This window comes from Thamnophis elegans, chromosome 4 (assembly GCF_009769535.1).
Source record: "Thamnophis elegans isolate rThaEle1 chromosome 4, rThaEle1.pri, whole genome shotgun sequence".
NCBI classification, from domain to species: domain Eukaryota; kingdom Metazoa; phylum Chordata; class Lepidosauria; order Squamata; family Colubridae; genus Thamnophis; species Thamnophis elegans.
The window spans coordinates 100,482,869-100,496,108 of NC_045544.1; the positions used below are offsets into that span (position 1 = coordinate 100,482,869).

Consider the following 13,240-nt stretch of genomic DNA (forward strand, 5'->3'; position numbering starts at 1 on the left):
GTCTGTCTGTCTCTCACTCACTCACTTAATCACTCACACTGTGTGTGTGTGTCTCTCTCTCTGTGTCTCTCTCTGTCTGTCTGTATCTCCCTCCCCCTTTTTTCCCGTTCTCTCTGTCTCTCTGTGTGTGTCTGTCCGTCTCTCTCTGATTCCCTCCCTCTCTGTCTGTGTCTCTCTCTCTCACTCACTCTCTCACTCACACACAGACACAGACACACATACTGTGGTCACCTTGTTGAGTGTTCCAATCACATTTAAACACTCAACAACTGGCCTGCATTTATGATTTTTTGCAGCATTCTGCAGTCATAGGACCAAAATATATTGTTAAAAGTACCTGGCAGGGGCATTTTTTCCTGGGGGGTGCTCCTCAGAACATCCCTAAACCAATGCCATCACATCTCCCCTCTTCAGGGACAGGTCATCTTCAGAAGGACGAGGCACCGCTGGTCCCCCTCGCGTTCTTCATCTTCTGGCCGTGGCCCCACACCATAGAAAACATAGGCGCATGCATGCCCCGCACAATTACAGCCTAGAGCAGGACCAAAGCCCCTCTCCCAACTGGCCTTTCCTCCCTCGGAGGGCTTTGGAGGAAAGCTTCTGCAGAAGCCCGGGCAAGTGAGAACAAGTTCCTGCCGTTAACGAAGACTCAGAGGCTGTAATTGTGCAGGGTGTGTGTGTGCGTGTGCCTATGTTTTCCACAGCGTGGAGCCTCGCTGACGCTCAGCGCGGCTGGTGATGACTCCGGAGCCCATCTGGGAAGACGAGGAATGTGAGGGAGACCCCGCCCCCCCGCAGATAAGCTCCGGAGTCATCACCGACCGCCCAGAGCCTCGGTGCAGCTCCACGCCATGGAAAACATAGGCACGTGCATACACCCTATACAATTACAGCCTCAGAGACTTCATAACGGTGGGAACTTGTTCTCACTCACCCGGGCTTCTGCAGAAGCTTACCCCTGAAGCCCTCCGAGGGAGGAAGGGCCAGTTAGGAGAGGGACTTTGGTCCTGCTCTGGGCTGTAATTGTGCGGGGCGTGCGTGCGGCTATGTTTTCCACGGCGTGGGGCTGCAGCTGGAAGGCAAGGAACGCGAAGGGGGCCAGCGGCGCCTCATCCTTCTGAAGAGGACCTGTCCCAAAGAGGGCAGATGTGGTTGCATCAGTCTTGGGATGTTCTGCGGAGCCACCCAGGGAAAAACGCTGTGGGGGGTGGCTTTTTAACCAGGTGGCTCTCAGAGAGAAGAGGGCAGTGTGCACCCATGTCTTAGGCGACCCCTGTGAAAGGGTCATTCAACCCCCAAAGGGGTCACAACCCACAGGTTGAGAACCACTGTTCTAATACTATAGTAATAGACTCTTACAAGTCTGAAAGTATATCTCCACTCACCTTTATAGTCCAAGAAACCTTGTGATAGGTTTGCTACACCTACATTCTTTCTATAGATTCAGGTGCTGCTTGTCTGAATGTTACCTAGTCTGCAGCTCTTCCACTTGTTTCCCAAGGTCATTCCCACTTAACATTATACTCAACAAGAAAAGGGGAGCAGAAAAATAAGTTAGTGGTATTTCAAAGTTATACTTGGACTATCTTTACAACACAATCAATTGTATGTTTATTATTCTGAAGTAAGAACTGCTGAATTGTGTGTTTTACCCTTAAGCAAGTATACTAACCTTGTTTCCCTCTTGTGAATTATGGGCATGGGTTCTTTCCACCAATTACCTTCTTAGATGAAAAGGCAGTAATTAGTTCCTATTCAGTTTTTATACTCAAAATGGTAGAGCTAACTAAGGAGATACTTTTATTTGTTGATATGCTGATGTGGAAGAAAGGATGTGAGTCTTGTATATTTTTCAACCAGGCTTCATTAATTATCTTTATAGCTTTGACTTGTTTTTGTTGTTATTTATAGCCAAGGTAGCTCATCTGGGCTTCTATTTATTTTTGTTCTTCTTTTTTCCCCTGTGTTTCTTAGTGCTTCCAAGAATTAATAATGCAATAATTTGGAAAATCAATTGGAGAATTTATAACCATTTCTTATCACTTATTCTTTTCAATAGTTGGTCAAGTAAAATTCGATCCTCCTTTAAGAAAGGAGACAGAGCCACATCATGAGTTCGTAAGTAATGCAACTATATTAGATTTTTTCCCTAAAATATGTGAATGGTGAAATCTAGTTCAGAGATCTTTATAGATCTCTCTGTTCTATTGTTATAGATTGTACTTTGTTCACTATAGGAATATATTTGTATAAGACCTCAAAATTATTAAAGAATTATCTGAGGAATTATGTATAGTCTGAGAATTTTAAAATTTAATCAGCAATGGCTATAAGTATTGCCACTCGAAAGGACAATTTCATCAGCTTTCCCATTCTTGTCTCCACTTCTTTCAATTGCTTTAACATAGAATACAGTAAAAACAGGAGGTGCCATTATCATAATTATTGTGTCTTAAATTATTTAATAGCATCTACCAAGACTGCTAAAACACAGTATAAATATTCTGTTCACTTTATAGAGTTTTGAGCTGGTAAAGTGAAGTTAACTTGTATCTTGTTTTTCCATTATTGAATATTTCTCCTTTGCCATCTGTAAAGTTGAAACTTTATTTTGTATAGGAGGTAAGAAAGCAATATGGATGGAGGATGGAATTTAGTGTATGGCAACTGCATCGTGTAACAATTGGAAAATGCAAACTTCTAGAAAGATTGAAATAATTCTGGGAAAAGCATACAAGCTTTTTGTATTGTAAACTCTATTCTTCTAAACTAGACTCATTTCTTATTGTGGCAAGGAGGGAGGGAGGGAGAAAGGAATCAGCTATGTCGAGTTGCTACAATAATTGAAATCAGCATCCCATCATATTCAATATCTCTATTTGTCTGTTTGTCTATCTTTCTATCTATCGATTGATCGGTTGATCGACCACTCACCTACCACCCACCAATCCATCCATCCATTTATCTATCTATCTATCTATCCCTTTTAAAATTACCCTTTGTAATTGTAATCTCTCAGGACAAAAGGTTTTTTGCATCAGAAGTTATATATCTCTTACTTTAGCTTGGGTCAATTTATTTTTTTACTTCCTTTGGAGCACATTTTAGCTTGATGTATTGCTAAAATGAGACTGATTCAGGCATAGGAAAAACCTGCTTGCTAAAACAGCTTTTTATGAAGCACTATATTAATCTAGTCCTTCATCTTCCCCTGAGTTATCAAGATCTTTTGTTATTATATAGATACTGTTATATTAGGTACTAAAAGAAAAGCTAGTAAATTGCTGTCATATTTAATTTAGTAAAATTCCATTTGTTAATTGAATGTTATGCAAACAGAGAGAGAGAGCCAATAAAGCTAGCAATGTCTTCATTCTTTAACAATTATATTTAGTTTATTTTTTCCTTTTTGTTCACAGTCTTATACTGATAGAATTTCAGTCAAAAATATTTCCCATTTCCACCCAGAGATTCTTAGAATTTAGATACTCTCCAATGAATACTGGATAGATAGTGGAGAATAAAGATGGTGGAAAAATTCTTGTTTGAGGCTCCTTATTTGATAACACCCAGGCCTAGAGCTGTGACAAAAAGGGAAATAGGATATCTTAAAATAAGTGACAAACTCCTAGTTTGCTGACAATTTTTAAGCAGTAATAACAGTTGGCATATGTTAAGATAAGCAATTTACTCCATGTTATTATATCAGTGAATTTAAATTTATGCAAGGTTCTTTCTGTTCTTTTTGTGCAATTCATCGTAGTTCAGACCTTTATCTCGTTAGAAACTTTCCATCCCTTCAGGACAAAGGAGGTGAGGACTGAAGGGAATAGTCGGAATTCATCCGCCAATACTGGACTTGTTTCTATCCTTCCTAGATATTTTATTTCATACAGCTTTACTGATTTTAAATTAAAATTCATTGAGAAATAATTCTAATATAACTTAGATACACCTCTTCATTGCTCACATTGCTTCTGCTAATACTTTGTTCTAGTCTCTGATAAGCAATATCAGTAAGGATATTGCTATTTTATAATGCAATGGTCTTGTACAGATAATTATTGCTATGAGTATAGATATATAGGTGGTTTTTAAACTGGATTGTACACTTGGTATGTACTCATATCCACCAAGAAACCAAAATTTACTTAATTTCAAAAGAATTTACTGGGCAATCATTATACCCAGTATACATTTCATATTGATTCATACAAACAGTAGCCTTCGTTGTATTAGCAACTCTTAGTTCAGTTTATCAATTAATTTGCTTTCCTTTCTACGACTTTCATTTACTGGCATAGATTGGCATCGTTTTTTACAGTTCAGCATTTCATTATTATTTTCCAAGCAATTAATTTCAAATAGTTTTTTTCTGATTTGGAATCTCCATTAATTTTTATTCTCTTGAGGAATATGAAAGCTGATATTTTTGGAGCAATCCAAAAACACTCAGTTAAAGCAAACATTGAAGTACCAACATATATTTCTTGCTTTTGGGTGTGATAATGGTCACAATCTCGCTGTAGATTTTGCTGTTATTCTGAGAGTGGCATGAAGATATTCTTGAGTTATCTACAATCTCACTCTTGTCAATGTTTAAGTCAAAACTCTCATAAAACAGTTCTCCTATGCATCCTATTAGTATACAGCCCAGTTATAACAATAAACTTATAAATAAAATTGGATATCTTCAATCCAATTTCTGGGTCTGAAGAGTAGCCTGGGACACTCAGAAGTAATACTGAACTATTTTACTTTCTATTACTATTTATAGTACTTGATAGTTTCCCTCTGTACTAGGGAAAAAAAACAGTTTAAGGAAAAACAAGCCACTCTTTTCTGCTCCTGTATTAAAGATATAGTTCTTTTTTAAAAATCATAGATATGATTTTTACATGATCTGTTGTCTTTTTGAAAGGAAGATTAGATATTAATAGCAATAGCACTTAGACTTATATACCACTTCATAGTGCTTTTATAGCCCTCTCTAAGCGGTTTACAGAATCAGCATATTGCTCCCAACAATCTGGGTTCTCTACCAAGTTATCAACAAACTTATGATAGCCCTCCAATTTAAATGGAAATTATTTGGGGAAGGACTTAACTTCCGGTAGAATATATGGAATTAGCTTCCCATAAAGGACACATTTATAGTTATAAAATTCAACTAAATTATTAATTCGGTACTTGGCCTTTGGCTAATTTAAATTTTTTTTAACTTATTTAAACTCCCAATAAACTCTAGCTTCTGGCTTGATCATAAAGAGTTTTCATATTCTCATTCAATAGCTTTTTGAAGTCATACATATTTGGATAATTAAGTGTGAGGATCCCATCTGCTTTATTCAGTGAATTTCTATTTTAAATTTGGGGAAGAGAGGTGAAGAAAGGAGGAACAGAGGGAGGGAAGAGAGGAAAAATGAAATGACATCCTTTTCATCTGCTGTTACATTTGTTTTAAGCCATAACAACACTTTTGATATTACACTTACCCAACTGTAATTTGTGTAGACTTCTAAAAACTCTACTAAATAGTAAGTCCGCTATTATGCAAAATATCCTTTTATACTTGAATTTCTTTTAGTCCAGAAGTAATTAACTTGAGTTTCTGGTTTTATCTGATGAACAGCCTGACAGTAACGATTTTTTTGACAGTTCAGAAGAAATATACTACACTGCAAGATCTAATCTGGTATCTATTGCTTTTTCTTTGTCAGTGTATGTGTGTGTTGTTTTTAAAGATGAAATATTTTGTCCAGTTCTTGTGTTGCTTTCACCATTTTTAGTCAAATTCATTAAACAGTTCCAAAATAAAATTATACATTTAAAGTGTAACAATATTGATTTTTATATAATGGACTGTATAATCTCACATATTAAGATAAGCCAATTTGAAATAATAAGAAATTATTATATATTAGCATTTAAATGAGATTTAGGTTGGTGTAATGATTAAGACCTGAGACTAGAAATCAAGAGAACATGAGTTCTAGTTCTGCCTTAGGCACAAAAGCCTGATGCGTAACCTTGGGATAGTCACTTTCTATCAGCCCTAGGAAGGAGGCAATCTCAAACCACTTCTAAAAAATCTTGTCAAGAAAACCGAAGGGACTTGTCTAGGCAGTCTCTGAGAATCAGACATGATTGAATAGAAGAAAAAAAAACCATTTAAATAACTAAATGGTAAATAGTTAGAAAAGATGCAGTCAGCCAAGGAATTTCAGCTGGAAGGATCCAGGAGAAGTGCCTTCTCTGCCATGGCTCCTGCCCTCTGGAATATCCTTCTCCCTGAGGTAAGATTGGCTCCCACCCTCCTGATGTTTCATAAGAGCCTTAAGACCTGACTCTGACAGATGATTTGAGGACCCAGTGGGGGAACTTCACATCGGAGGTGATTGACTAATTAAATCTAATTCCACCTCCCCTCCCCCTGTGTCTGGTTCCCTCCTTTGCCATTTTCTCTTGATGAATTTATCTGCTGTGTTATTTTATAATTGATTATTTTAATGTTTTTATGTTTTAAGACATGAAATGGGCAACAAATACATTTCATAATAAATAAATAGATAATAAAGAAATTCTAGAACATGACATGTATTTAACATTTCAGCTTCATGACATTTTCAGAAAATAAATTTCTGTTTAAAAGAAGTTAGTATGAGAAATTACATAACTTCTTTCAATTTTCCCAACATTGAGGCATTTGAACATCCCAAAGTTCAAATGCCTCAATACTCTTTCTATCCTGCTACTTCCACGTCCGACTTTTGCTTCCATAGAGCATCACAGGAAATACCATTGCTTGCAATATTTTGATTTTTGTCAGTATAGAGCCCTCGTGACAGTTTTTCTGGGTCTTCCTGGTTGTTTTATCAACTGTTACAATTTCACTGATGATGGTTGATCCTATAAGGCAATATTTATATTGCTAGTCCATGTATGATATGCTATACGCTAAATAAATAGATATCCACCACTTTCAGCGGCAGTTGCTGCCAGTTTGCACCGATTTGGACGAACCATTAGTGAAAATTGCGACTGGGTCGCTGAACTGGTAGGGACGGCAGGCTCACCATGCCCACAAACAGTTCCATGGTCGCCATGGCATGTTTTTTTTTAGCATTTTTAATGTTCTGTGCATGTGTAGACCTACTTACAGGCAACTGTGCACACGCGCAGACCATGCTTCAGGCGCACCAAACCGGCAGTATCACCAACAGCAACCCACCCCTTCATTGTCAGTTCTAACCTAGTTGTCTACCTATCATCAATTATGTCTTTTTTATATGTAACCTTTGACTCATTTTTTGTTTATGCTCCTTAGCTTTATTAGTAGACCTTGCCAATGCTATTTCAGATACCATAGTAGTAGTCACCAGCCTAGAACAGGTTACTGATGTTTCTTCCTCCAATTTCAAAACCACTTATCTTCTTCTAATCCAGTCTTCCTTAATACATATTCAGCATATAAATTGAATAACTAAGCGGAACGTACAAAGCCTGTTCATACTCCCTGCCAGTATGTTTTGCCATGTTCTGCCTATAATGTGGGTTTCTGATTTGTATATAACTTTATCATAAACACAATGAGATATTCTGAGATTGCCATTTTTTCTGAGCAAATTCTAGAGTTTGACATGACAATAGTCAAAGGCCTTTCTTTCATCAATGAACCACATAGTGACTTCCTCTTGGTATTCTTTGGTTTCCTAAATTATCCAGCATACATTAGCAACAATGTCCTCTGTTCCTCATCCTTTTTAAAATTTGAATATCTGGCATTCATTTTTATATAGAGAGAGAGAGAGCTCTAATCTGCATTGGATGGTCCTCAGCATTATTTTGCTAGCATGTAAACTTAATGATATTGTACCATATTTGCACACTTTTTAAAGTTTGGTTCTTTTGCTATTGGAACATAGATTGATCTCTTCCAGTCTGTTGGCCACTATGCTAGTTTCACATTTTTCTGGCATAGTTTGGGTAGATCCTTTACTGATTCTTCTTATGTTTCTTGCTATATTTCTCTGAATATTCCATCAGTTCCTGAAGACCTCCAACCTAGTAATGATCAGAATGCTGATCTAACTTTATCTTCTAGTGTTAGAACAGAGTTCCCCAATGATTCCAGTTTTCCACAATTCTTTTGATTCTCTTAACAATGAGATTCAGTACTTCAAAGTAAATCCTGACATGCTAGAATACAAGAGTTGTATGCTTAAACCTATAATGTGGCTTTCATCATCATCTTTAGGTTTAAGAGTATAAACAGTTGGACTATTTAAAGTCTTTTCCAACCCTTACTTTCTAGGATAAAAAATAAAACACCTTCATTCTTTAGTGTGTGCAAACTTTTATTGTAAATATATTAATACAGAGATTTGCAACATATTTTTGCAGAAATATCAGAAAATAATATAGTATTATTCATTTAGAGATGAAGTTCTTAATTATTGCTTAGAATTATTTAAGAACATCATAACTTGTTCATTCTGGCTGGGCCTAAGAGCAATGGCTGCTTGATAGCAAGTGAACCCAGTGGTTTAATGGGCCTATTCCAATTCTTGATGTTATAAATCTAAGATTCAAGTGCTTCCTTTAAATTGCAGAAAAGTTAAGTGTCATTAAGCTGGAACAGACTAAAAAATGTATCAATTAAATCTGATTTAGTGAGTTCGGACTGCTTTACTCAGCAGGTGTTTTCTGAATAGAGAAACCATGTCTGAATATTTTGATGCCGTCTGTGAGGTATCAATCTGGATTGGACATATAGTAATAGTATATTGCAGTGGTTCCCAACCCCCAGTCTGCCGCCCTTTCGGAACCGGACTGCAGAAGTAGTGTTTGTGTGCACATGCAGCTGCATTTGTTAAAGCAGTGGGCAGATGCACATGAAATCATCCCCTTCTTCCCTCCCCACTGCCACTTCAGACAGTCTGCTAGACCAGAAATGTTGGGGACCACTGGTACATAAGAAAGAGCAAGTACATGAGAGGTATTCTGTCCTGATCTTCTAATATTGCTAATATAGCCTACATATCTATTGTTTGGTGTTATTGTCCAAAATGTGGGCTTAGAGAGAGAGGGGGAGGGAGGGAGGGAGAGAGAGAGAGAGAGAGAGAGAGAGAGAGAGAGAGAGAGAGATCACCATTTCTCATGTTTGTTAACTTGTAAATTAAAAAAGGAACTGAATATGCCACACATTATATTTGGGCTGAGCATAATAATAACCATTTAATCAATCAATGTTAAGGTCTATATGACATCCAAAAATTGCAAAAGAAAAAAAAACCCCACTATATTTTGTACCATCCGAGCATGTGTTTAAATATAAGATAATACTAGGCCAGGGGAAGGAGAAAGAGAAGAAAATATTCTATACTCAGTAATGTATAACCTAATTATGTAGTACTTAAATATTACAGTTTCATACAGTATATCCTATTTCTCTTATGGTTAATTGTTTACATTTGCTTCAAAATGGTTCCCAAAGTGGATAATACATACCCAGCAACATTATTCATTTTTCAGAAAGAAAATCCAGGCATATGATAAAGCTATGGCTTTCTATGACAAAAGCATTCATGGTTCCTATAGAAAAGGTTTTGAGTGTTCTGTGGAATTTTTCAAAACAAAAGATATGGGCCATGTGAGCTGATCATAGTATTCTCATATTTTTAAATAGTTACTTCACGGAGAATATCTATGTAGTTGCCAGAAGTCAGCTTGATGACATATAATCCTTGTTTTAACTTCTGTACTTCTATAATGTTTGTTTCTAGTGATTGGAAATCCCTCTAAACCAGTGTTTCTCAATCTGATGTTGAGAAACTTGCTCTAAAGAATAATGGGATATGGTATAAAAGATCACAATAGAAAGAAGAAATTATCAAAACAAAATAGGGAGCCAGGCTATCCTGAAATTACGCATCTTCTTGTTGCAAACATTTCACATAATAATGCAACCCTTTCCTGTAGAAAGGGTTGACACTAATTATTTGAGTTGAATATAAGTACAACAGTAGCAAAGCCTATGTTGTAATTCAGAAAAAGGGAAGGCCACGAGATACATGACCCAATTGCTCTTTTTTGTCATTATTGTTTTTTCCTCAATAGGATTTGCAGCTAGAATATGGTCATGGTCCTCATGGCAGTTATTTCTTGGGTGCAAATAAGTGAGTAGAGTTTAGAAATGATGTTAATATAGTGCTTTATTTTTTTAATGCTGGTCGTGTATTCCAACACTGAATGCAGTTATAAAAACAAAAATGCCAAATATAAAACAAAATAAATTGAATACTGATAAAATAAAAATAAAAACAGAATCAGTCTTAAAAAATAATGTTAATATTAATTGATTTACTTCTTCAAGAACGTAACATTTATATAATGACACCAGTGAAATTTAAATGAATTCATAGATTTTTTTAAACCATTAACTTTTTCTCCCAAACTTGACCTTCCAGAGGGATTGGAACTACAACCACTATTATCTATAGTTTGCATGCCCAATGGGTCTTATTGTCTAATACATCTGGAGGACAATATTTGTTGTGCTTATATTTGAAGCTGAGGAATTTTTCCTTTTCCATATAGAAATGTAGCTTCCTTGTATGAATCTATGTCCTAAAATGTACCTGTCTGTATATATGTGCATACTATATGTTAATTAACTTGTAAAACTATTTTAATTGAATATTTTTTGCTTGAAGAATAAGAAAAAGGAGCCATTGTAACATATTATTTTCTACACACGTACTTTAATGCTCCTAGACTTCTTTCCTGATTATCCTTTCTTGATCATCCAAGATATTGTCAAACTTTTTTCTTATGGCATTGCATTATATTATTTGAGGATGGCTTTTCCTCTGTTTTTTTTAAAAAATATTATTATAACTACATATAAAAATAAGCTGTACTTCTCCTGTCCTACATAGAGTTGATTATCAGGTGCAATAATTAGCTCATAAACATACACTTGAATAGAATCTGTAATTAGCTGAAAAATCATTTGCCTGAGATTGCAATTCAGTTTTCATGTATTATCTCTAATACTTGATATAACTTATTGCATGGCTTAATATGTGAAATCATTTACAAATATGTCTGAATTTATGTGCTTCGCTAAATGTGTCTTGTCCTTGAATTTTACTTCTATTTTAAAGGAGTCTTCTAAAATCAGTTGAAGAAGAACTACATCAGCGGTAATTGTTAAATTTCTTTTCTTCTTGATTGCAAAATCCTTTCTCTTATGCAAAGTCTCCTATCTCTGTCAGTGCTTATGAGCTATATTGTGTCAAATACTTGTAAAAGTCCTTTGCTTGTCTGAGTTGCAGCTGTGATTTATTCTTTGAACAAACCGGATTACAAAGAATGCATTGATAATTGACTATTTGGTTTAGCTGTTTATCCTATCTCTTTAATTCTTTAGGGGACATGTAGCACATCTAGAAGATGAAGATGAAGTGGACAGTGATGATTCCAAACAGTAAGTTACACTAATTTCAAGCACTTATTGTTCAGTATTTAGAAAAATACTACTTTCATTATTGCTGTTTCCCCTTCAAAAGACCCTATTATGTCATGGGCTGTTCTTCTGAAAGATTCTAGAAAGCAGGCAAGGCTAATCAGAGGTGCCCTGCCTGGTGTCCCTTTGCTGATTTCCCAGGATTTAGAAATTGATACTAAGAGTAAAATTAGCACTTTCAAAATGTATTTTGAGCTACAATTCCTGCCTTCTTTCAACAGTTCAAGCTGTGAAAGGCTTTCACAAGCTTTTTTTTTAGAAAATGTAGATAAATATCTTCAAAATTGTTAGGATTGCATATTCCCTGGGGCAATGGTGAAGAAAATAATAGTTCACACCAAGGCCATTCTGATACAAATATAGAATGTTTGCTACCTCATTAAAATAGGATCAGCTATAAGAAGACCCTGAATGGTAATGACTTCCATTCTCACTGTACAAAAAGTTTGTATGTTCCTCATCACAATTTTACAAGAATGTGAAGTGCCATTTCAATAGATAATTTTAATTCTAATCATTTTATGGTCAAAAACCAGCATAGTATTCACATTTTTTAAAAATCTTGAAGATATTACAGCTATTATTAGTTGATCTCACTTTTAATACTGAATGTTGCCTTGAGAAGTATGAAATCAGTAAAACAAATCTCAATTTTATATATCTGATTATTATTGTGTCTTGTTTGTTTTGTTCCCAAATGTTCTAACAATACCACTCTTATGAGAAAATTTTATGAGAATAAAAAGTCAAATAGACAAATCCTTTTGATTTAGGAGATTGGGAAGCAACATGTAACATGTCTGCTTCTTTCTGAACCTTACTTATCATTGTCATTGTATTTTCTATTTTGGATGGGGATGATTGGGATTATTATTGTTATTTATATGTAATATACATGAGTGAAGAATTTTACACAAGCAAAAGGATGCTATAGTGTTCTCAAATCTTTGGAGACTTGCAGATTATAATAAAGTGAACCACGCTTTGGAATACAGGGCACTGTTTAGATTAATTTTAAAATACTGAATTCTTACTTTTATAATTATACTTAATTTTCTTTTCACAGTTCAACCATGAAAGCAAAGGTGCCACCGACCTTTGCCACCAAAGGTAAGAAGGGTTCTCACTTCCTATCAGAAGGGAATATTATTTCTTAGTTTTTTAAATTTATATGACACTCATTTCATTGTGGAGTGACTCTGGGGTTACTTACAACATATAAACAGCAATATAAAATTAAAATTATAAATATATAATTATATAAATAAAATTTAAATTATATAAAAATAATAATTAGAATGTTGAACCATTTTAAAAAATGTTGAAAGTTACAAAAGAAACTAAATAAGAAAGGAACCAATGCATAAATGAGGTGGAGACAGGTTCTTCTTAATATTATAACTACCTCAAGCGTGGGATGCCCCATTGGGGTTTCGAGCCATTCTACAAGCCAGGGTTTCAGGCCTTTTGGAAAGCCTGATGGGTGGGGGGCAGATGTCACCTTCAGGAACCAAAGGGTGGGAGCTAGAGCAGAAAAGGCTTGTCTCCTGGACTCTGCCAGCTGAATATATTGGCTAAGCTAATTGTAATAATGCTGATTTTTTTTTAATTGTGGATTACTAGACCAGGAAGAAATTCTTTGCTTTCTTTTCTTTCCTCCCAGATGATTTATAGGTTTTCCTTGATTTCCAAATTGGGAATTGATTGATT

The 13,240-nt window shown here is 35.5% G+C and overlaps 1 protein-coding gene across 1 annotated transcript in view; it reads left to right on the forward strand.

The window, feature by feature from the left end:
• The window catches only part of MAP4K3 (mitogen-activated protein kinase kinase kinase kinase 3), a 55,012-nt gene that overhangs the window by 25,289 nt on the left and 16,483 nt on the right, over positions 1-13,240 (forward strand). Inside the window, 7 exon segments of the mRNA XM_032215052.1 lie at positions 2,060-2,118; positions 5,633-5,695; positions 10,120-10,178; positions 11,169-11,207; positions 11,435-11,491; positions 12,597-12,624; positions 12,626-12,640. Of these exon segments, the coding sequence (XP_032070943.1) occupies positions 2,060-2,118; positions 5,633-5,695; positions 10,120-10,178; positions 11,169-11,207; positions 11,435-11,491; positions 12,597-12,624; positions 12,626-12,640 (320 nt within the window).